General features: G+C 44.5%; 1 protein-coding gene across 8 annotated transcripts in view; it reads left to right on the top strand.

Annotated features, from left to right (window-relative positions):
* dacha (dachshund a) overlaps positions 1 to 18068 on the top strand; it is a 134589-nt gene extending 116521 nt beyond the window's left edge. For 4 of the 8 annotated variants that reach the window (XM_029701557.1, XM_029701555.1, XM_029701556.1 and 1 more), the window contains exons 8-12: positions 7896 to 8044; positions 8214 to 8370; positions 10586 to 10732; positions 11516 to 11581; positions 16670 to 18068. In XM_029701557.1, coding sequence (XP_029557417.1) covers positions 7896 to 8044; positions 8214 to 8370; positions 10586 to 10732; positions 11516 to 11581; positions 16670 to 16707 — 557 coding nt within the window. In that variant the 3' untranslated portion in view covers positions 16708 to 18068. Of the gene's footprint in view, positions 1 to 7895; positions 8045 to 8213; positions 8371 to 10585; positions 10733 to 11515; positions 11593 to 16669 lie in introns of those variants that run through there. The other 4 variants (XM_029701553.1, XM_029701554.1, XM_029701558.1 and 1 more) reach the window with 4 other exon arrangements.
* The last annotated feature ends 6085 nt before the right edge of the window (positions 18069 to 24153 follow it).

Below are 24153 nucleotides of genomic sequence, written 5' to 3'. Positions count from 1 at the left end.
TAACACTTTTATTAATTAGCCCGCTTTTCATTCTGTCTTTCAAACTCGCACCCTTTCTTGATTTTTTTGCTTTGTGTTGGGATATTTTTCTCCGGCAAAGGTGTGAGCAGGGCAGAAAATGAAAACAAGCAGCAAACCAAACTCTTTGGTCCTTTAAAAACTTGTTGTATGTGAAATACCGTGTGCTATAGCTTGGAAAATAAATGCATGTGACTCTGGACGACAAACCATATTGATGCTTGTTTCCAACATTAGGGCTGTTGACCTAAATGAGTTCATCTGCTCGACATTTTGTTTCCTTGCCACGATCGTAACAAGTGTTGCTATACTGGTATCGGCCCAGTCCTACTTATGACCTTTCGTAGAGGTTACGAGGTCCTTATTTTGTCTTTGTTCTTTTCATCTCATGTTGTCATTCACCTATAACCTTTCAGTATACGACTACCTTTTATATTACATGTCTACTTTATTGTAGAAGTTACATTCAGCCGGAGGGAAAAATCACAGTATTACTGTAGTCCTTCTGAATGACAAGTATCACTTATGGAAGTGGAGTCTCAGCCAAGAGGAATGTCTGGCATGAGGAAAGGTAAACGTTCACTTATCAATCCAGCGCTCCACTCTCGATCTGTTTTCATCTGGCACGTCCAAGGAAACGGCTCAGGATGTACGTCGCTGTGTGTGAATGCACAGGAAGCATCAGGGTCCAGATGGGATCTGAGATCAGGCAGGTTCTGTGTTTATACCCACCTGTGCATCAGATTAAACACCCTGCTCAAGGATACACAGCCGTGTCCCACCTGGGAGGAGTGGAAACTGAGGCCTGGCTGCCATCCGTCCACTTCCTGTCCCTCTTAGCGAAGTTGCACCCAGGCATAGCTGGATGACGTATGTTTTGTGTTAGTCCAGGCCGAATGGGCCGTAGAGTGAAGGCCTCAGTAGAAAGCACAGTGGACTCAGGACCGCTGCACTGCAGCCAGTTTTCCACAAGGCAGATATGAGGCATCTGGTTACAATCAATGTTTCCCTCTGCCATTATGAAATTAGCTGTGCGGAAATGATTTGAAACGGCCTGTAATGATTTCTGATAGAAATGTGCAGCATTGTTTCGCTCTTTGAGATAAGCGAACCGGTAAATCAGTCAAAACAAACGCAAAGAGCCCCTTCACTGGGGGAGGAAAAATGAATTCCCCCCGCCCCCCCCCCCTTTTTTGTTCCAAGCCAGGAGTCTGTACTTTAACTGCGTCGGCTTGGCTGCGTTTCACAACTGATAGCTTCTTAACTTCTTGGCGACAGATGTGGTTATTCTTTGCGAACGCAAAAGGATAAATAAATAAAAACGCGTCATAAGCCTTCGCCTTTTTTTTCCCTTTTTTTTTAAAGGGCTCCGTCCTCTTATCTTGTCGGGGGCCTATTTGTTTATGGGGGGGAACACGTCCCTGTAATGTGCAGAAGGGACCATCCGCGCAGGCGGCTTTGAAGACCCTTTTGGATCATTAGGCTGATTGCGGTTCTAAGTGAGTTTGTGATGGTTTAATTAAACTCCAGCTTTAAGCTGTGGGCCTCTTCAGTCTTCAGTAGCTAGTTTGTTGCTGTATACACACACACACACACACACACACAACTTATCTGCTTCTCTGTCTCAAGATGGATACATAAATAAGTACTGTACTGTGCCTCTAGACCAGAGACGTTTGTGTTTGTGGATAGCAGAGTGAGCCATTACAGTCGCTGGTTAATTTAGGGCAAGGTTGTTAGCGATTGAAAGTCACCCGACTCACCAGCACTCTTGGCTGAGTGGCTGGGTAATAAATTATCCCACTCGTTCCTGTCAGAGGGGGGTGGTGGGGGGAGGGGACAGACAGGTGCTGTGGTTCTGCTCTGGTTCTGGGGGTAGATTGGTGGGTGGGTACCCACTCAGACTGAACCTGTTACTGTTACCTGGGATGTGTTCTCGCTCGGTGTCCGAGTGAGGCATCCGGGCAGGAAGGTGGAGTTGGCAGTGTTAGTGTCATGGCAGGATGCCGTTATTCCCACTCCCACACACATGGTGCATCCCGGGCAAGCGGACACATGGTGCTGCCTCCCACTCCCTAGGCCTAGTCCACTGCTGCTTCGACACATACACACTAACTGCAGAGGGTTTGGTTAGAGCCCAAACACCTTTCAAAAAGAAAGGCTGAAAATGAAATTCTAAGGATTTTTGTGCTGGATATATTATCAATGCCCCATTTCCAACCTCTAGGAATAAACGGTTAGTGATGGTTTGTGAACTCCTGAACAGAAGTATGGACTCTCTCTCTCTCTCGCTTTCTCTCTCTTTCTCTCTCTCTCTCGCTCTCTCTCTCTCTCTCTCTCTCTCTGCCTCTCTCTGCCTCTCTCTGCCTCTCTCTCAGCTCTTCATCTCTCCTGGTCCAGAGAAGTGTTGACCCAGTATTTCTCTCACTTAATATTCCTCATATCACTACTCAAAGGCTAATTGGGAGAAGAGATACCTCATTAAGGTTCATTTGATCTATGAATATTCATTAGCTGGAGGTTGGCGCATTAAGCAAGAAAACACACAGAGCCTCTTATCCCTTTGAACGTGTTTAGTTATGTATTTACCTGCACACTTCCTGTTTATGTTTGTCCACCTAAATTGCTGTCTCCCATTTTTTTTCCATCAGACACAAGTTTTGAAGTGGGAATTCCCACGTGAGTTCTGTGAATTAGAACAAACTTTTCCTGAAATCAATCTTTTTCCATAACGTAACGGACACATAGGTGCTCTGTGATGTTGTGCTGTGTGCGTTCACAGCGGTCCTTACAGACCAGAACGCTAGCTAGCTACCTTCAGGGCAGAGATCAATGCAGTGCCAGCTTTATGGGCCTGACTGCAGCTCACAGACGGCACTCAGCGCTAATTTACATTCCTTCAATTCTTTATCTTTAGTGCTTTAGCAATTTAGTATATGTCGACTTCCACGTATGGCAGTTCAAATATAATAAAAGGACCCCCACACACACTTCCCCGGCCCTGTTCTTTAGTTTCACTTTTATTGTCATGCTTTCATCTTCGGAAAATAATGAACATTGGCCATTCCTTCTTGACTTGGTTAAGCTCATTAAGTTCACCTTGTTTTTTTTTTGTTTTTTTGTTCTTCCGTTGTGAGCCTGGTTTTAATGCACTTCCAGACTGTTCTCAATCCAGCCTGTCGTTCAGGGGGTTTGTCTTGTTTAAAGTCAGGGGGGAAAATGTGGCCTTTAGGATTATTTGGAAGTAGTGGAGTAGATGAATAGGTTAGACCCTAGGGGTGATGGGGGTCCAAGGGACAACATGGCATATAGGGGGGGGGGGGGGGGGGGGGAGTGGTAGAGCTCGTACTTGGTTGTAAGGGTGCTGCACCCACATTATTTAGACGTATTCATTAATGATATGTACCCATTGATTCTTGAAAAATATGACTTCTAAATGCCTCATGACCTTAGTTCAACTGTCGCACTCCACGAGTACAACAGTTGAAAGTAAATGTAAACAAACCGAATCAAAACATGGTTAAAACTATCATTTTGATATCACGGATGGCCAGTCCTCGTATCTGTAACTCTGTCAGTGGATTTGAGGTGGTTACATTTCTCCAACCCCATCCCTAAGCTTTTTACCAAAAGAGGGGCAGGGAAGATGCTTTTTTTCATTGTTTCAACTGCTGATTGCCACTTTAAATGTATTAGATGAAATGCAGGAAAAACATATAGGCATGCCAATTCACTTCCAGCTTCATTTTGGCAGACTATTTTGTTAACACCAGATTTGTCAAACGTCTCATTACAACAGCTCACATCTCTTCCTAATTGGTAATTGGCAAAAACAGACATTGTTGACATACTGTAGTCTAAAGTGTGAATGTTTGATCATATAGTTCCAATTCCAGAACAGTAAAAGCTCCAGCAGAAGCAGGTGTGTCTGTGTGTGTGTGTGTGTTTGTTTGCGTGTTTGTATGTGTGTGTGTGCGTGTGCGTGTGTGTGTGTGTCGATCCGAGCAGAAAAGAGCTACCCCTGGAGTCTCTTCCTCCTGCCAATACTCTGAGTCCTGTTTGATTGGAGTATTTCTCTGAGAGCACTATAAATATCATCAAGACATTTGGTTCCCAGAGCTTTATGGCTCCCTGGGTGCCTGTTGTCAAAACCTGCCATCTTGTTGGGAATAAATAGATAGTTGGCAGGGAAGAGATCCATCTCCCTTCCTGCCCCTCCTGTGAGTTGTGCTTCATCACGACTGCTTGGTGTGTTGGGTGGGGGGGTGGGGGGTGGTATTGAATACTCTGCCTCTCTCTGCTCTGCCAGCTGCTGGAGACTGATCCTGGGTTTGTGATACACGTAAGTGCCGCTGGGGGAGTCGAATGACTGAACAGCGCTGTGCATTTATCAGTCCACTTAAACACAGTGGAGCCTCTGTGCTGGAGAGCAGACTGAAGGGTGCTGTTGCCAGGTGATTACAAGTTTTGGGGGGAAAGAGGATGGAACACAAGGGGGCGCCATTGAGATAAGGTGCCGGGCAGAGAGGAAGAGTGGAACAAAGAGCCAGGTTTACTTTTCAATTGCATCTTACATTTTTTTTGTTTGTTTATTATGTGGATGCCATTTAGACACAGGAAATACATTGGCGTATTTGTCCCCAGGTCTGGTCTGTATGGAGATTAGTGAGCCTGCAAAGCAGATAGCGTAAGGATGTGGAGTGTTCTACTCTAGACAGGGCCCGGTGCAGCCTACAGAGCAGCAAAAGAAGATGGAGCAGGCCAGGGAAGTGGGTCACCTGTTCTAACGCTATGTATCCTGCTGTATCCCATGTCCTGCTAGAGTCATGATTATGCATCTGATATAATTAACACGTGTACCAAAATGTGTAAATATCTACCTGACATGAAACTCCCAAACCCTAATTATTCCTTTTCTGTCTGTCTTTTTGATATCCAACTTGGTCGTCATTATAATTATTTACCTTCCTTGATCCTATGTAAAAGCCACAGTGAGGCCTCTCTCTCTCTCTCTCTCTCTCTCTGCCTGACGTTTTTTTTGTAGGCCTGACAATCGCATGGTACCCACCAGGGCTGGCCTAAATCACCATCTAATTGGCTGCTATTGAATATTCAGCAGACAGCTCGGCTACACATGTAGTGAAATGAATAAACAAGTACATCACATGGAGGCAAACAGCACCGGGGGAGTCGGAGAAAATATGCTGCTGGGGGTAAATTGGGCCGGAGTACGGAGAGTGTGTAGATGGGATATTGCTGTGGATGCTTTATGGGCTTTTCTCCTCTATGCCTATCCTTGCCTGGGCATCTGTTCGCCCATATGGTGTTATGGATATAAGAGCCACTTCTGGTAAGACTGGATGAGGAAGGTTCTCGGTGGTGGACACACAGTCGGGAATGTTCTATTCACATCTGGGACAGAGCCATTCTATAAAATGACAAAGTCCTTACAGCGCCACTGTGACAGCTCTTAGAGCGTGCAGGTAAAGAACTCAGCCTTCTGAAGCAGAACACTGGAGCGTTCTGTCCCCCGTTTTAACCGTTTCCCTTCCTTTCCCCGTTTTAGTTGTTTTCCTCCTTTCTGCTGAGAGCTTTGCAATGGGAGTTGATGGATTCAGCCCACTTTTCAAAGAGCTCTCCTTTTGTTGAAACCTCTGAAACCTCTGGGTTTTTTCTTCTTCTTTTCAGAAACTTTACATTGTCTTTATTTTTAGGGGCAAATAAAAGGCTTGATTGTTAAATAATTGATCGATTCATGCGTTGAGTTAAAAGGAAACAGCGCTTCCCCCTTCTTTTTGTTTGTTCATTTATTTATTTGTTTGCTCTGTTTGTGTGTTGTGGGGGGGGGGGGGGGGGGGTAAGTGGAGGGTTCTGAAGCCACGTCATTGGTTCATCATGTTCCTTCAAAGAAACCTGATTCCCAGTCAAGTGTTGTTCAATAGCTGTTTCGCACCTCCCTAATGTTACAGCACAGTTGGGCTGAATGCTGTTCATGTTCTCCAGGTGGGGGACGTGTGCGCGCACACACACACACACACACACACACACACACACACACACACACACACACACACACACACACACACACACACACACACACACACACACACACACACACACATCGTACGCACAGAGAACACTGTAGGCGGCATACACACCCTGCATCATTACTTGTGCGCATTACAGTGACCTGAGACAGAACCAGGGCACTTTGTAAATGTCACGGGCCAGCCCTCTCCCCCTCTTTGCCCACGGAATAAAATGAATTGAATTGTGTGCTATCAGCAGCAGCAGCAAGATAAATCTGTCGTTTAAAAGAGAGTAGTAATTAGGTGTAGAGAGCCTACTGGAGGGAGGGAGGGAGGGAGGGAGGGAGGGAGGTGCTGGGGCACACAGTAGAGTACAGAGCTGCTTTTAGGAGTAACCCAATTAATGTTTTGCATGTCAGCAATCAAGTTTTCAAGATATGTAACTTTCAAAATAAAGACATCTGGTCAGATTTCTGTATTTTGAAAGTTACATATCCTGAAAACTTGATTGCTGACCTGCAAAAAACTTTGGGACTATATCAACAATGGACTTCTGAAAGCAATACCAAAAGATACAGTCGTTTTGGGGTGGAGTTTTCTTTTAATGCAGGGGACCAGAGAGGCTCTGTGACAGGGGTGCAGATGAGCTGTTAAGCAGTCATATAGAGGGCCAGGTGTGGGGGTGAGAAGGGGTGAGGAGGCAGGGGGGAGACAGAGCCTTTGACCAGGTCCATTACAAAGGCCAAAGATGGGAACTGGATGCTCTGTTTGGCAGATGCCATTTTTGAACTCTGAAAATCTTCCCACTGATTCTCAGTTTATCTAAGGATTCACCTCACACCTCTCTCACTGTTTTTCTTCTCTCTTTTCCCCCTTTCTTTCCCTATCACTCTCTATCTCTGTCTCTCTTAACACACACACACACACACACAATCCTCTCCACTTCACACTATATCTGTGTGACCTTGATCTGCGAACCACTTTCAGTCGGTACGAAAAACTTAATCACAGACTGTCAAACCGTTGGGGGGTGTGTGTGTGTGTGTGTGGGGGGGGGGGGGGGGTGTGGGGGGGGGGGGGGGTTTCTTCTTCTCTTTTTTTCCACCTCTCTCGTTCCCTCTCTCTCTCTCCACCTCTCTCGTTCCCTCTCCCTCTCTTTACTTTAATGCCCTTTCCAGTACAGGGGGAAATTTATTGCTTGTGGGACAGGTGGAATATGAACAATGGGCAGAATGGAGTGCAGGGTTATCTGGCCAGCCTGGGAGCGCAGCGGGAAATCGATGTGACCCGTGATACACTGTCATCACAATTCCCACCCTGGCTGTCCTATTTGTCTTGCCCCGGGAAGCCGGGATGGCTGGTGTCATCTCGCCGAGCCAGATTATCCGGGTGAATCATGGCTCGAGCCACTCTCAGGCTTCTATCTATTTTCCCCTGGACCGCGGGCCTGTCGTTCCTTCTGTGGGTGGGGGAGGGAGGGATGGAAGGAGAGGGTGGGAGGATAGAGAGGGCTGTGGGAAGGTAAAATATGATGCTCTTTGCTGTTCGGTAGCTGTCTCCGTGGTGATACTCTGCTCTGATCTGGGGGTTTGCGCTCTGCTCCTTATAGATGAACCGCTCTTCAGAGAGAGGCTGTGCAGGACATACAGGCGTCGTCCTCACACACCATCACACGCTGCTTCCCTCTCTGCTGTCTCCCATCAGCAATGCTTTTAGCTTTATTAAACTGTTCGTATGGTCCTGTGAATGGGAGGGAATGTGTGTTTGTGCATCAGTTTTGTTTTAACAGCCCCGTGACGTGTGATAAAGCTGGTTGTAAAGCCCAGGTCTATTGTGTGTCGTGTTAAGCAGATGAGGCGCAGCTGGCCCTGCCCATGATGAAGCCAGGCTTTGAGAAGATGCCCCTGGGAGGACAGACCCTGCCTCCAGGCTTCCCTGCCCCCTTCCTCTTCGCCGACGGACTTAACTCTGTGGAGACTCTGCTCACCAACATCCAGGTAGAGACACACTCTTTATGTCATGGAATAGTGGCACTGGTGGGAGTGGGTGCTGCTGTGTGGTGTTCTGTGTTTGTGTGTGTGCGTGCGCGTGTGTGTGTTATGGTGCTCTGGTGGTTAGTGGTGGAGTTGAAGGTTAAAGTGCTGCGCTCCTTTCTCTGTCCCTCGGGCGGCGCAGGGCCTGCTGAAGGTAGCGGTGGACAACGCCCGCGTGCAGGAGAAACAAGTCCAGCAGGAGAGGAAGGAGCTCAAGATGGAGCTCTACAGGGAGAGAGAGATGAGAGAGAGTCTGGAGAGACAGCTCACCTCTGAACTACACAGCCGAGGTAGGAGAGAGAGAGAGATGCCTTTACCGTATAGCAATGAACACATATCAATGAATTGGCGAGGACACTAGAACACTAGAACAGCCTTCAGCCCCCGGCCTCACCCTACTGGACTCGAAAATCCAATGTCTACCGTTTGCAGATGATCTGGTGCTTCTGTCACCAAACCAAGGAGGGGAAGCACCTAGATCTTCTGCACAGTTGCTGTCAGGTGTTCCAAAAAAAGGTCCAGAAGCCAAGATAATAAATGCAAATTCCATCCAGACACCGTTGCCCTAGAGGACACAAATAATGATACCTACCTCAGCCTAAACATCAACACCACAGGTACATTCCACAACGCTGTGAATGAACTAAGAGACAATGCAAGAAGGACCTTCTCCGCCATGAAAAGGAACATAAAACTCAACATACCAATTAAGATCTGGCTAAAAATACTTCAATCAGTTATAGAACCCATTGCCCCTTATGGTTGTGAGGTCTGGGGTCCACTCACCAACCAAGAATTCACAGAATGGGACAAGCACTCAATTGCAAAATTCAGAAAAAAATATTCTTTGGGTACAACGCAAAACCCCAATCAATGCCTGCAGAGAAGAATGAGGACTTTACCCGCTAGTTATCACTATACTAGTCAGCAACATCCAGAAAAGAGATGTTCAATTCTACAACCACCTCAAAGGAAGCGATGCCCACACATTCCACCACAAAGCCCTCACCTACAGAGAGATGAACCTAGTGAAGAGTAGCTTCAGCAAGCTGGTTCTGGGGCTTTGTTCACAAACACAAACAGAGCCCCAGGACAGCAACACAATTAGACCCAACCAAATTTTGAGAAAGAAAAAAGAGAACTATAGTATTTGACAGACTGGAAAGAGTCAACCAAAAAACATAGCCAATTGGAATGCTATCTGGCCCTAAACAGAGAGTACACAGTGGAAGAATTTCTGACCACCGTGACTGAACCAAAAATTAAGAAAATCCTTAACTATGTACAGACTCAGTGAGCATAGCCTTGCTATTGAGGGAGGCCACCGTAGGCAGACCTGGCTCTCGAGAGAAGACAGGCTATGTGCACACTGCCCACAAAACGAGGTGGAAACTGAGCTGCAATTCCTTAACCTCCTGCCAAATGTATGGCCACATTAGAGACACATATTTCCCCCAGATCCCACAGACCCACGAAGAAATTGAAAACAAATCCAACATTGATAAACTCCCATATCTCTCAGGCGAAATACCGTCACAGCAGAAAGATTTGTTGCCCGTTGCCATGAGAAAAGGGCAACCAGTGGAACACAAACATAAAATGTATCTGATTATTTATCCTCTGCTACTATTTGTACCACAACTATTTGCACATTGCTAAAACACTGTGCATAGCTGATAATATAACACTTGAAATGTCTTTCGCGTTTTTTAAACCTTTGTTTACTGTTCATTGTCTGGTAGTTGGTCGTAAATGTTGTGTCGTGTCTTCTCACTGTTGCCTATTGTCTTTTTTTTTCTTCTCACATGCTTTGGCAAATGTAAACACGTTTCCCATGCTAATAAAGCCCCATTGGATTGAGTGAGAGAAAGAGACCTGGCAGTGGGAATGAATACATGAATACATACATACAGTCAATCAAAACCCAGTCAAAGGAATATGTGCTTGCGTCTATACTGGACTTGGCACACATCCGTGTCTGATTTAGATTTGAGTTGTGCATCTTCAACCCCGGCCAAGAAATTAAGGCAATTAGTCGTCTCGGTAACAACTCCAACAATATGTACAGACACTGATTATCTATTAACCATGGCTGTTATTTCATTGCCTGTTATTCAAATGTGTATTTTAATAGAGAGGCAGTAAAGGGATGATTTGTCCAATCAGCTGTGTGTAATTAGAGGTGTTAGCAGCTCTGAGTTAGACAGGGCAGAGCTGGTGCTTCTGCATGGTGCCGTTGGTTCCTCTTTACTGGGAACACGCTTTTTATTTGGCTGTTAATTTGGGGAGAATCGGCACCCCAAAGAGCTGCCAACTGGAGACAGTCTAGCGGCCAGCTCTGGGCTAGGCTGGCGCAGCTAGGCTAGCTGTTGTAGTACTGGGAGGCAGCACTAAGGATTCACTTGATGCAACGTTTTTTTTTCTCTCAGTTTGACTCAGTCGAGGTGAGCCTGTCAACTCACTGGCTCTCTCCCCCCCTCTCTCCGTCCCTCTGTCCCTGTGCAGCCACCATCCAGAAGCGTCTGAAGAAGGAGAAGAAGGCTAAGAGGAAACTGCAGGAGGCTCTGGAGTTTGAGTCCAAGCGTCGCGAGCAGGTGGAGCAGGCCCTCAAAACGGCCACCTCCCCAGAGAACCTCTGCATGAGTCTCAACGGTAGGCCTCAACACTCCCCTCTCCTCCTCCTCTTTAACTCTCCTCTCATCTAGTTTTATTATATTTTTTTCACTCTCTCATCCCGTTCTTAAGTTCTTTCCCCTGCCCTTTCCACCTCCCTCTCTCATTTCCCCCTCCCCCATCTCTTTTTTTTTAATCCAGTACTTGTCTTCCTCATTCTTCTCTGTAAAGCGATGCAGATAGTTTCATTCATGTCCCAGTGCTTATCACTCCCAGCGTATTAGCATTGTTGCCCTGGGAGGAAATGGATACAGATACTTATCATAAACGCTGTAAATGCAAACGCTTAAAACGGCAAATTGTTTTGATAGCTCCTCATTTTCAGTTGTTTATTTCTGAATATCGTACCAGGAGCAGAGAAGGGGGGGGGGAAAAAACCGGAATCAAGAGCACGGCACACATCTGCAAACATTTCAGAGGGCAGAGCAATTATTTCCAAGGCTGATTAAACATGCATTTATTAGAAGAAATGCATTGGGTTTCCTTTCATCTGACGTTGTCGGGGCTAATACATTATTGTGTGAACAATCAGGCTACTTCTCATGCTATTTGCAGAAAACCTATCTCAATCTTATCCCCGTTTCCGTACGATCTCAGATACACCCCCCCCCCCCCCCCCCCCCACTTAAAACATAATTTGTCTTTTGGATAGAATTTCTCCTCCACCTGGTATATGTGGTTACGCCGGATACTGTCTAGATAGGTAAGATGTAGGCTAGATAGGTAAGAAGTAGCAGTCCTAATTGTTGTGTTCCATTTCAGAGGCAGTGATACCAGAGGTTGAGCCGGAGCATAACGGAAGCCAGCAGGAGAACTCGGCTGTACAGGGTAAGCATTAGCACGCCCCTGGTTCAAGCTCCCTCTCGGTCTCTGGGATCTGGGGGGGGGGGGGGGGGGGGGGGGGGTCAGGTAGCTATGATTTAACTCCTGTGTTTGATACACTGAGTGCTCTTTCCATCACATAGACTGACCAGCTGAATCCAGGTGATAGCTATGACCCCTTGTTGATGTCATTTGTTAAATCCACTTCGGGTCAGTGTAGATGAAGGGGAGGAGGCAGGTTAAATAAATAAAGATTTTTTAAGCCTTGAGACATGGATTGTCTATGTGTGCCGTTCAGATGGTGAATGGGCAAGACAAAATATTGAAGTGCCTTTGAACAGGTTATGGTAGTAAGTGCCCGGCGCACCGGTTTGAGTGTGTCAAGAACTGCAACGCTGCTGGGTCTTTCAGACAGTTTCCTGTGTGTATTAAGGATGGTCAACCACCCAATGGACATCCAGCCAATTTGACACAACTGAGGGAAGCATTAGAGTCAACATGGGCCAGCATTCATGTGGAACACTTTCGACACCTTGTAGAGTCCATGCCCCGAAGAATTGAGGCTGTTCTGAGGGAAAAGGGGTGCAACTCATTATTAGGAAGGTGTTCCTAATGTTTTGTACACTCAGTGTATAATGTTATCTACGGAGTTAAGTTGTGATGCTCCCAGAAGTGTGTACCGCCAACTACATCAAGTCACTATCAGTCGATACTTGTAAAAATGTCCATTCTTTAATGCTTACCTTGTACCTATGTTTGTCCTGTGTGACTGAGAGCTTTCCTTTGGGTGCTGATATCCTTCGTTTTAAAATACAATTTAAGTAGCATTTTATGCAATGTTGTTTGTGAATGGAGAAGGAGCAGCCCATCATTTCACAGACAATTTTGGGGGGTTTTTTGGCAGGGGACGCAATCAGGACAATCACAGGTAAGCATTAAAGAATGCATATTTATAAAGTGACCGAGTGGTAGCGCAGGTTTGAAATCTCCTACTTCACACTCCATTTTAAAACAGTGGATTGCGGGGCGCAATTTGACAGACGTCACATATCATATCAAAAAAAAAACGAGCGATTTCCAGCGCTCATAGAAAAGCTGGCAGTTACACAAGACAAACATAGGTAAGGTAAGCATTAAAGAAATGGCCATTTTTACAAGTAAAAAGTGACTCGGTGTAGTTGGCGGTGCACTCTTCTGGGAGCATCACGTTAGAACCCTGGACGGAAGATGTTCCTACATGGATAGAACCAGAGCTTGGGGGTGAGGTAGCATGGTGAAGGAGCGCGGATTTGGTATATCTCTCTGTTTCCTAATATAGTCCTAAAACCACAATATGTGCGCCACAAAGTACCGTTCGGATGAACTTGTTAAATGTCGGAAAGTACCCTCACATGTGGAGGTCAACGTTCGGGGATTGATGAGGTTGGGGGACGTTGTGGCCTCCACATGCTCCACACATGGGCCTTAGTGCCTCTTCACAGTACCTTGTGACACAACAGCAAACACAAACCAGAGAGACTCTCTCTCTCTCTCTCCGTCAGCACTCTGCTCTCCGCCTGGGCCTCTTTGAAGACTCCCCGCCCCTCGGAATAAGATTACAAACTGATGTTGTTGCATATGCGTTTCACGCTTCCATTCTCTCCGAGTTTTGTTTGTAGAACCCCCTGCCTCTCCACCTCCGCCCTCCCATCCGATCCCCCTAAAACGCAGCTGAAGTTCTGTTTGATAAATGGAACCTATTATCAACATGTCTGAAGGCGAATTAAAGACACTCTGCCGTACGTCTTATTGAAATGTGGGCTGCGATAGGTGAATAAATACATATGTTTACAGAACATCCGGTGAGTGTGCTGCAAAGTGTTTCAGTGGAGATGAGAAGGTGGAGATTGTTTTTCTCAGAGCCAATTTCACAGTCTGCAAATAAAGGGCTCTCCATTTTTCTTGCTTCTGACAGCATCGCCACGCAGCGGAATGTTAAGGTCCTCCTCTCCTCGTATCAATAGGTTACTCTGCTCGGGGGGGGGGGGGTTTGCTTTTCTAAGGACAGGGTTCATTATCAGTGTGAGGGGGTCGTCTGCAGGTTAGTTTAAACCTGCGGTCTTGGTCAGGATTATCGAAATATGGAACCCCTCTCGGAGCTAAAACCTCAAGTCCTAACCATAACGTCAAGGATGTAGACGTACAGACATGTTTCAAGGCTGGCTGTGCGCAGTAAGAACTTTAGAATTCCACTGTTAATCCCACTTACTGTTGTGTTTTCCTATCGCAACACATAATTATCTGACATTCAGCCTTGTAAGTCCACGTATTTGTCCGTTACTAATGACAGTGTGGAGAAGGGGATTATGGGGCCATGTTCGTTCCTGACCTTTAGGGCAGCAGGGAGAACTGCCAACGGCCATGTGAGGGACAGACGGCGCACCTTCCCTCACGCTCCACTGCCCTCCACAGGGCACAGGAAGAGAGAGAGAGGCGTGGGTGACACTGTCACACTATAATCATTCCCTACCTTCAGTCATGCTCTGGAGCGATTGGGCACCGTCCACAGCAACAGGCAGCAACAGGAGTTTTCAATTACATTTGAAGACCTTTTCCCCAAAAACCATGAATTCCTGTGTTACTGCTTAAAACGGGTCGAGTACATCTATCCTATTCATATGCTTCTTCTGTTTGCATTGAAGGACTTTCCTTTGGCCAAAGTTTGAAAGGATAATTATCTCAGTAATATTGCATTCAAGCCTCATAACGACTGGCTGATTAGATCTGAGCTACCATTATGAAAGCATCGTTAGATCTTATCCCCCTCCTACCTATCAATGATTGCATTCACTATGTAGCAATCAATCTGAGTTACAGTGCTATTAAAATAAGCTCTGTTTCAACTGTGCCAGCTTGGGATCCCATGCTGATGTGGTGTGCACGTCCAGTCCCAGTCCACCAGCCTGTCCATCGCCCCACTACCGCCATGCCCAGCAGAGGTGTCTGTCTGTGGGGATGCTGTGGCTGGGCACGTGGGGCCTCTCCTGGAGCTCCTGGCTGTTTGGGGACAGGGAGCCGACCGACTCTCTCCCACAGGGGCTTAAGAGCTCCAGTCAGGAGTGTGTTGTCCGGCCCCTCCACCCCCACAGCCCACCGCATTTATCCATTACACTGGGAGAAATCTAATTACACCTCGCTTCACTCCCAAGTTGGACTTCACAGTTTTGCAAGCTTAGCACTGACAACTGATTTCATTAGGTTTGATTGTCCTTGCTGAGATCCCCACTTCTGGGCCTAAAAGCTTTTTACGCTTTCTCAGGTTCCTCTGTGTGTTACGGCCTATTACGCCGACCTGCGTCTGTTTTATTAATCAAGATGAGTGGAGGTAACAGAAACTGCTGAATACAAAAAGGAGGTGACATCATTTTGCAAGCCGATTAAGAGAAGAGGGGGAGAGTAAGAGGGAGGGGCAGGAGAAAGTAATCAAAGGCAAGGACCCAGAAAGGATAGATGAGGACCTCAACACTCAAGGTGTTACTACACCAAGACACTCCTGGCTTCACTCTGGCTCCTGTCACAACCACTTGTTCCTGAAACAAACGGCTCAGCATCTTCAGCTGCACGAACAATCGACCCCCAGATAACTCGAAATCTCATAACCTGCTTTAGTTCCAAACACGTGCTGTACATACAGCAAATGAGACCCTTAGGTATCATTCATTTCCAAAGTTTGCAACTCACTAATTGGCAACCCAATGAAAAAAGAGCGAGCAGGAACTATCAAGGTGAAGCTTTATGGCAGTCCCAGATCTGTTGTAATTAGCCAGTTTGCAGTCTATGCAGAAAAGAATGGGGCCAGAGGGCCAGAGCCGTGTTAAATATGGATTGAGCTGCTGAGGAGGGCTCCCAGAGGTGTTGCAACATACACAAACCACTCATTCTGCCTCCACACATCTATTCTATTCACACTGCCCTGGGAAGGGTTAAACAACAGATAGAACGAATGTCACATCTTGACCGTACATATTGACATTGGAATGCAATTAGAGAACCAGGAAGGGATTCTCTTCTCTTCTTGACAGTACAGACAGCACATCACCAGCCTTTTCTCTCTTTCTGGGCCTTGTCCTCCAACACCACCGAACATTGCTCCCCCCCCCCCCCCCCCCGTCTTGATGATGATCCGTCGTATTTTCTATTTTCCCAGAACCCATTTCAAACATGCAGAACCACTCTCCTTAGCACAGCACAGTGATTGCCCATCCTGGCTCTCTCTCTCTCTCTCTCTCTCTCTCTCTGTCTCCAGTGAGAGGAGCTGACGGTGGCTTACTACCATGTAGAGATTAACATGCAGCTGCTGACTCCAGTCACTTTGTTATCCAGCTGTTTTTCTTTCAGCTGTCCCCTCCTGTTGACAACTAACACTAAATGATTAATCACCCATATTATTCCTGATGCACATTTGATTAAAGGAGATACTAAATCCATTGGTTGCTCTTGAACTTTTGTTCTCGTGCTTGTGGAGAAGTTGAGAAATCACAAACTCAGTTTCACATGATTTGAAATATATACACACTCTGGAGAGTAAACAACTTTCCTAGAGAAACATCTTTATTTACACTCCCCTCTGTATTCATTTGTTTGAACAGTGAAGTTAAAAGCTGTACATTTGGGTTTATACTCCAGCATTTTGGATTTGATATGAAATGTTTCATATGAGACAACACTAAAGAATATCAGCTTTTATTTGAAGGTCATTTCATACATATCTGTTTTACTGTTTAGAAATGAAAACACTTGATGTGCTGTATCTATCCCCCCCCCATTTTAATACTTTTATAGTGTATTAAAGTAGTAAAAAGTTTAGTTATTGACTACATCAAGCTTGTGACTATACAAACTTGTTGGATGCAGATTGTTTTGGTTGTGTTTTGGGTTATGGCAAAATGTGTAGAATTGCAAGAAATTAGCTTTAAAACAGCAACATTTTCTCTCCACCTCATGGCAAAAGGTGTAGAATAGCTTGAGATTAGCTATAAAACGGCGGTGTGACACTGAGTAAAGATGGGTGGATGGAGCACTTGATTAACTGATGTTTCTTTGTTTCCGTAACAGAGAACAGACCCTACACCAAGCCTCCAATAATGTACTGAGAGAGACCTCCAGCTTCTCTAGACCTGGCCCAGGGCTGTCGCTGCAGGCTTCCCCAGAGACAGAGCCCTTGGCTGGGAGAGGACGAGTGGAGAAGAGGGATGACTGAAGGGAGGAATGGATCCCCAAAACCATCCCCTGAAACTCATGTACAGGACTGCAGAGAGGGTGTGGTGGGGTGAGAGGCAACACTGGAGTGCCGCTTATTGCTGCCCCATCATCTCACTTCAGCTACTTGTAAAAAAATCCCTCTATTTTACTTGTTTTGACTACTTTTGTTCTACCCTCTTTGAGAGAAAAAAGTAAGGACCATTGAAAATAAAACTGTCTTGGATTTCTCTCTACTCCCTGTGAAGCACATACAGAAGCCTATCCTCCTTCTCTATCCTATTTCTCTCCAAGCCGATTTTCCTCTCGTTATTATTATTGTTATTAATTATTCTTGCTATTATTATTCTCGTTATTAGTTGTTGATTCCTCCAATGCCCCAATAGCACAAGTCTTGCAGCGCATATATAGGATCATATCTTCCTAAAGCTCAAAAGTCTGAAGGAGGATGTGAAATGTCAAATTCAAGACAAAAATGTGCTTCTCTTCTTCTATCCCCTGTTCATCATCAAGTAAAAGGGACTCAAATGGTTTCTGAATTTCTACGCTTTTCCCCTCTTTTTTGTCCGGGGTGGATGGGGGAGGGGGGGGGGGGGGGTATTGTTGAAAAATGTCACTACTGTCTGTTGACTTAGAAATGTGTCCGCTCCCTAAACTGCATTGTTCCAGTGTTTATTTTAAGTGTGTTTTACTCAAAGCTCCGTCTGGATACAAAGAAAGAGAGATTGAGTTCTATCCTATAGAGCCCTTCCTCCTGTAAAGGCTTCTCTGTTGCTGTGTTCAGTTCAAAGGTTCTATTGCTGTTATAAATACAGTATTACAGTAACCCCTGTTCTGTTTATCCCCCTTCGTTTTTAGACATGTAAAAAAAAAATGCTTTAGCGTTTGCTATTCTGACGTCGTAATAAAGTGGATACATTTTTAGTGAGAAAAAAAAAAACGAAAGTAAAATGAAATACCCCAATGCACATCCGATGCAAGCATGCATGTAGATACGACACTGGTAAAAAGTTACACTTGCTGGTTTAAAAAAGCTGCCAATTTAAATATATTTTTAAAGAATTTTGGGAATTTCATTATTACCATGATCACAACCAGGCAGCTATCTAAAATTGTTGACCTTGTTTTAATGATAATAGTATCACATCACAGCCTTGCACATAACACAAAAACAATAAAACATACTTCTGGACATTGTGGTAGATTTGTTTTGTTTTTTTTTTGTTTGGTTTTTAGTAATAAAGTTCTAGATTCAGAGGTGTTTTGTTGAAGTTTTCTGTGTCCTCTGTTTCACTGCTTGCTGTGGTCTGTCTGAGGTAGCAATAACACGCACACCTCCAAAGAAACTGTTTTCCCTGTGTGAGTGAGTGCCGCACTAAAGCGTATTTCTTCTAGCGCGTTGAGTGAGAACCTTTTGGGAGGATGAAGCAAAGAGAGAGCGATGGAGAGCGGCCAGCTATAGTCCCATGGTGTGAGGAGTGAAGGAGCCCTGGGGGAGTCCTGTCGACTTTCCGGCAGAGAGCCTTACTGGAAGGACGAGGAGGAGGGAAGAGGGGGTGCTTTGCACTTCAATTAGAGACAGGTCGTTTGATCTGCTTCTGATTGCCCTTCCTCACTTAAAGCTTTATGTAAAGTAGTCAAAATGCTTAATTAATGATCAGTGATTTCTTTAATGAAAAGACAATTGCTGTAGAGGGCTATTTGATCAGTGGAATTAAAATGGAAAATTTGCATTATTTTCATTATAAAACATAGGATTTGATTAACACTAACAAGGAGAGGGGAATCAAACAAGGAGTTGCGACCTTGACTTGTGGGGCAGGTGCATTTTTTTTTCTTCCACGCTCACTCTTTTTCTTCGAGCGTAATCAATAACAGCAGATCCATGTCAATTAAGAATATTGGTCTCTGGGATGAAATATGAGCGGAATCCTGGATCGATGTCACTTAACCTCTCTGCAGAGGAATTGTTTGGACAGATCTTGCCACTGTAGCCCTGAACGATTGCCTGTCATCAATACACGGTGTTGGAACACAGCCTGGTTTCTACCTGCACAAGGCTCTCCTCGGGTTAGCGCTCTACTCCAGTATTGACAAGTAAACCAATGCTGTTTTCGCATGTTCCCCATCTCTCAGATATCTTCCTCAGGGTCACCGGCCCGTGTGTGAAGAGATGGCGATGATGCTGTGACGGAAACATAAACTGGGAGAAATACAAAGTCTGTTCCCACCTGACAGCTTCAAATCAATACAGTAGAAATCAATAATCAAATGCATTGAAATTAGCTGAGATACACGGTGTGCGCGCCAAAGTTGTCAGCAGCGGCGACTGACGATACGGGAATTGACAAGCACTCCCCACTTGGTACACCCAGTCATTTCAACATGGACATTTGGGTAATATTTTTGTTTGAGATTTTGATCAACGAGATTTCAACCTTTATTTACACACTCAAAAAGATAGCCAGAAGTTTTTGGGAATTCCCAATGTGTTATCACTGAGCTTTAAAACGATTTAATAGCACAACAAAGTTCAAATGGGAACACAATGTCAGATATTCTGCATTTTATACAACAGCTTAATGTGTTATCAGTTTGCTTCATCTAATAGCACATCCAAATGGCCTGGATTGTGGTTGAGATTACATTAAAAGTACAAAAATGCTGTTCATGATTCTGGCAATTGTGACGATCTCCACAGACCTTTGCATGCTATCTTGAACATCAACACTTTCTATAATTTCATAAGAAGACATACATAGTTACAGTACACTCAAAATGTGGCCATGGAAGTGTTTACAGTATTTATTCAACCTTAAAATGTGTAACATTAGTTAGTAAGATAGCCTTAACTGTATTGCAAAAGTGATGTTGAATTGTGTTTGGTTGTCAATGCAACCAAATATCCACATTTGAAGGAGATATATATTTTGTGCCACTGATTTAGGGGTCAGTAGCACAGAAAATCCACTTTATAGCACGATTGACAGTTACAGGCAATATTCCCGCAGTTGCGGAGACTGCATTCATGGTAAACGCTGCATATATATCGGCTAAATCGGAAATGACCTCTAAATTTGAACGTGTATCTTCCGCGATACGGATTTAAATGAAGTTTGATGTGATACATTTTTTTACTTCGATTTTTTGGTTGAGATGGAGACGTAACTAAAGTTTGAAACCTTATAGCCCTATATGTATTGTCTATTTTAAGTTGAACCCTGGATTGAATTGTTGATGACTTCACAAATGCTACATATACAGTTGAAGTCGGAAGTTTACATACACCTTAGCCAAATACATTTCAACTCAGTTTCTCACAATTCCTGACATTTAATCCTAGTAAAAATGCCCTGTCTTAGGTCAGTTAGGATCACCACTTTATTTTAAGAATGTGAAATGTCAGAATAATAGTAGAGAGAATGATTTATTTCAGCTTTTATTTCTTTCATCACATTCCCAGTGGGTCAGAAGTTTACATACACTCAATTAGTATTTGGTAGTATTGCCTTTAAATTGTTTAACTTGAGTCAAATGTTTAGGGTAGCCTTCCACAAGCTTCCCACAAAAGAAGTTGGGTGAATTTTGGCCCATTCCTCCTGACAGAGCTGGTGTAACTGAGTCAGATTTGTAGGCCTCCTTGCGCGCACACGCTTTTTCAGTTCTGCCCACAAATTTTCTATGGGATTGAGGTCAGGGGTTTGTGATGGCCACTCCAATACCTTGACTTTGTTGTCCTTAAGCCATTTTGCCACAACTTTGGAAGTATGCTTGGGGTCATTGTCCATTTGGAAGACCCATTTGCGACCAAGCTTTAACTTCCTGACTGATGTCTTGAGATGTTGCTTCAATATATCCACATTATTTTCCATTCTCATGATGCCATTTATTTTGTGAAGTGCACCAGTCCCTCCTGCAGCAAAGCATCCCTACAACATGATGCTGCCACCCCCGTGCTTCACAGTTGGGATGGTGTTCTTTGGCTTGCAAGCCTCCTCCTTTTTCCTCCAAACATAACGATGGTCATTATGGCCAAACAGTTCTATTTTTGTTTCATCAGACCAGAGGACATTTCTCCAAAAAGTAGGATCTTTGTCCCCATGTGCAGTTGCAAACCGTAGTCTGGCTTTTTTATGGCGGTTTTGGAGCAGGGGCTTCTTCCTTGTTGAGCGGTTATGTCGATATAGGACTCGTTTTACTGTGGATATAGATACTTTGGTACCTGTTTCCTCCAGCATCTTCACAAGGTCCTTTGCTGTTGTTTTGGGATTGATTTGCACTTTTCGCACCATGGTGTTTATACTTCTGTACTATTGTTTGTACAGATGAATGTGGTACCTTCAGGCGTTTGGAAAATGAACCATTTTTTTATGAGGTCTTGGCTGATTTCTTTTGATTTTCCCATGATGTCAAGCAAAGAGGCACTGAGTGTGAAGGTAGGCCTTGAAATACATCCAAAGGTACACCTCCAATTGACTCAAATGATGTCAATTAGCCTATCAGAAGCTTCTAAAGCCATGACATAATTTTCTGGAATTTTCAACTAAATGTATGTAAACTTCTGACCCACTGGAATTGTGATGGTGAATTATAAGTGAAATAATCTGTCTGTAAACAATTGCTGGAAAAATGACTTGTGTCATGCGCAAAGTAGATGTCCTAACCCACTTGCCAAAACTATAGTTTGTTAACAAGAAATTTGTGGAGTGGTTGAAAAACAAGTTTTAATGACTCCAACCTAAGTGTATGTAAACTTCTGACTTCAACTGTAGGCCTAAATAGTATCATTGATAATATAGGACTTATAAAGTATGGTTACATTTCATTTGCTCTGTTAAACCTACCCTTTGGAATGTCTTCGATGGCAACAGTGAATCTATTTAGTTATTAAGAGATCTCTCAATAATCGTTATCACATTGGTAGAAGTCAGTGGCAAATATCAAAGCTGGGCATGGTTAAAACCTTGGAAGGGAGACCAAATGGATAGTTGTGAATAGATCAACTCTCCAGTAGGAGGTGCTACCCAGCCTATAGTTTTTTTATGATAGTGGATATAATGTTGAAGATCTGATGTTGTTTCAAAAGGTATAAATCCAACATATTTTATACGAGGTTTGTGTATGTTGAAAATTGGTTACCATGATGACATAAACCTGTGGTTGAAATGTCACCCCCAAAACAACAGTTGATGACTTCTTGCAAATCCAATGTATTTTCCGCATAGATTCCACGTCACAATACCTTGACAAATTACACTGAATAAATATATAAACGCAACATGCAACAATTTCAAAGATTTTACTGAGTTACAGTTCATATAAGGGAATCAGTCAATTGAAATAAATGAATTAGGCCCTTATCTATGGATTTCACATGACTAGGAATACAGATTTCTCTGTTTGTCACAGATACCTTAAAAACAAGGTAGGGCGTGGATCAGAAAACCAGTCAGTATCTGGTGTGACCACCATATGCCTCATGCAGCGCAACACATCTCTTTCACATAGAGTTTATCAGGCTGTTGATCGTGGCCTGTGGAATGTTGTCCCGCTTCTCTTCAATAACTGTGCAAAGTTTCTGGATATTGGTGGGAACTGAAACACGCTGTCGTATACGACGATCCAGAGCATCCCAAACATGTTCAATGGGTGGCACGTCTGGTGAGTATGCAGGCCTTGGAAGAACTGGGACATGTTCAGCTTCCAGGAATTGTGTACAGACCCTGGAGACATGGGGCCGTGCACTATCATGCTGAAACATGAGGTGATGGCAGGGGATGAATGGTACGACAATGGGCCTCAGGATCTCGTCACGGTATCTCTGTGCATTCAAATTGCCATAGATAAAATGCAATTGTGTTCGTTGTCCGTAGCTTATGCCTGCCCATACCATAACCCCACCTCCACCATGGGGCACTCTGTTCACAACGTTGACATCAGCAAAATGCTCGCCCACACGACGCCATACACGCTGTCTGCCATCTGCCCGGTACAGCTGAAACCGGGATTCATCCGTGAAGGGCACACTTCTCCATCATGCCAGTGGCCAACGAAGGTGAGCATTTGCCCACTGAACTCAGTTACGAAGCCAAACTGCAGTCAGGTCAAGACCCTGGTGAGGACAACGAGCATGCAGATAAGCTTCCATTAGACGATTTCTGACAGAAATTCTTTGGTTGTGTAAATCCACAGTTTCTTCAGCTGTCTGGGTGGCTGGTCTCAGCCGATCCCGCAGGTGAAGTGGCCAGATGTGGAGGTCCTGGGCTGGTGTGGTTACACATGGTCTGCGATAGTGAGGCTGATTGGACGAACTGCCAAATACTCTAAAACAACATTGTAGGTGGCTTATGGTAGAGATAGGAACATAAAATTATCTGGCAACAGCTCTGGTGGACATTCCTGCAGTCAGCCCTGCCAATTGCACGATCCCTTAAAACTTGAGACATCTATGGCATTGTGTTGTGTGACAAAACTGCACATTTTAGAGTGCCGTTTTGTGGTCCGCAACACAAGGTGCATCTGTGTAATGATCATGCTGTTTAATCAGCTTCTTGATATGCCACACATGTCAGGTTGATGGATTATCTTAGCAAAGGAGAAATGCTCACTAACTGGCATGTAAAGAAATTTGTGCACAAAATTTGAGAGAAATAAGCTTTTGGTGTGTATGGAAAATTTCTGGGATCTTTTATTTCAGCTCATGAAACATGGGACCAACACTTTACATGTTGCGTTTATATTTTTGTTCAGTGTACATTGAAACAACGTTGATTCAACCAGTTTGTGCCCAGTGGGTCATATATACTTTATTGTTGACAAAAATCCCAGCCTTATTGACAAGTTCTGAAATTAGATTGGAATTATGGCAGAGGCAGCATTGGAATTTCAATTTAATTATATAACTTGTCAATCCGTCCTCAAAACAAGATAAAGCATGCGTAAATAATGATCAAGAACATGTTTTGCCTCACTAATTCTCCTCCCATTGGTGCCATGCCTACCCAGTCCCCACCATGAGATAATGGTTCATAGTGGAATGAGAGAGATGGACTTTGGCAAAGGGAAATGGTTTAATTGGATGCATTGGCACATGTTATATCCTCCAACCAGCCAGCGCCACACCACAGCTGTCTCAGCTGTCTCCCTGCTGGTCTGGTGTGGGGCTGGGGGACGGAGGAGGGATCAGATGGTCTTCAGTCATTGCTGGGGAGAAATAAGTCCCATGAGACTTCACCATTCAGAGACTGTACAACAATTCAGCACAAGTGTCCGTGGCTGGTTTGTGGTGCGAAATTTGCAGCGGGCGGATTGTTTTCCCACACCTACAATGTCATGTGTTC

Source organism: Salmo trutta, chromosome 19 (genome assembly GCF_901001165.1).
Source record: "Salmo trutta chromosome 19, fSalTru1.1, whole genome shotgun sequence".
Lineage (NCBI taxonomy): Eukaryota > Metazoa > Chordata > Actinopteri > Salmoniformes > Salmonidae > Salmo > Salmo trutta.
The sequence above is the reverse complement of the archived record's forward strand: the minus strand, read 5'-3'. Positions and strand labels throughout refer to the sequence as shown.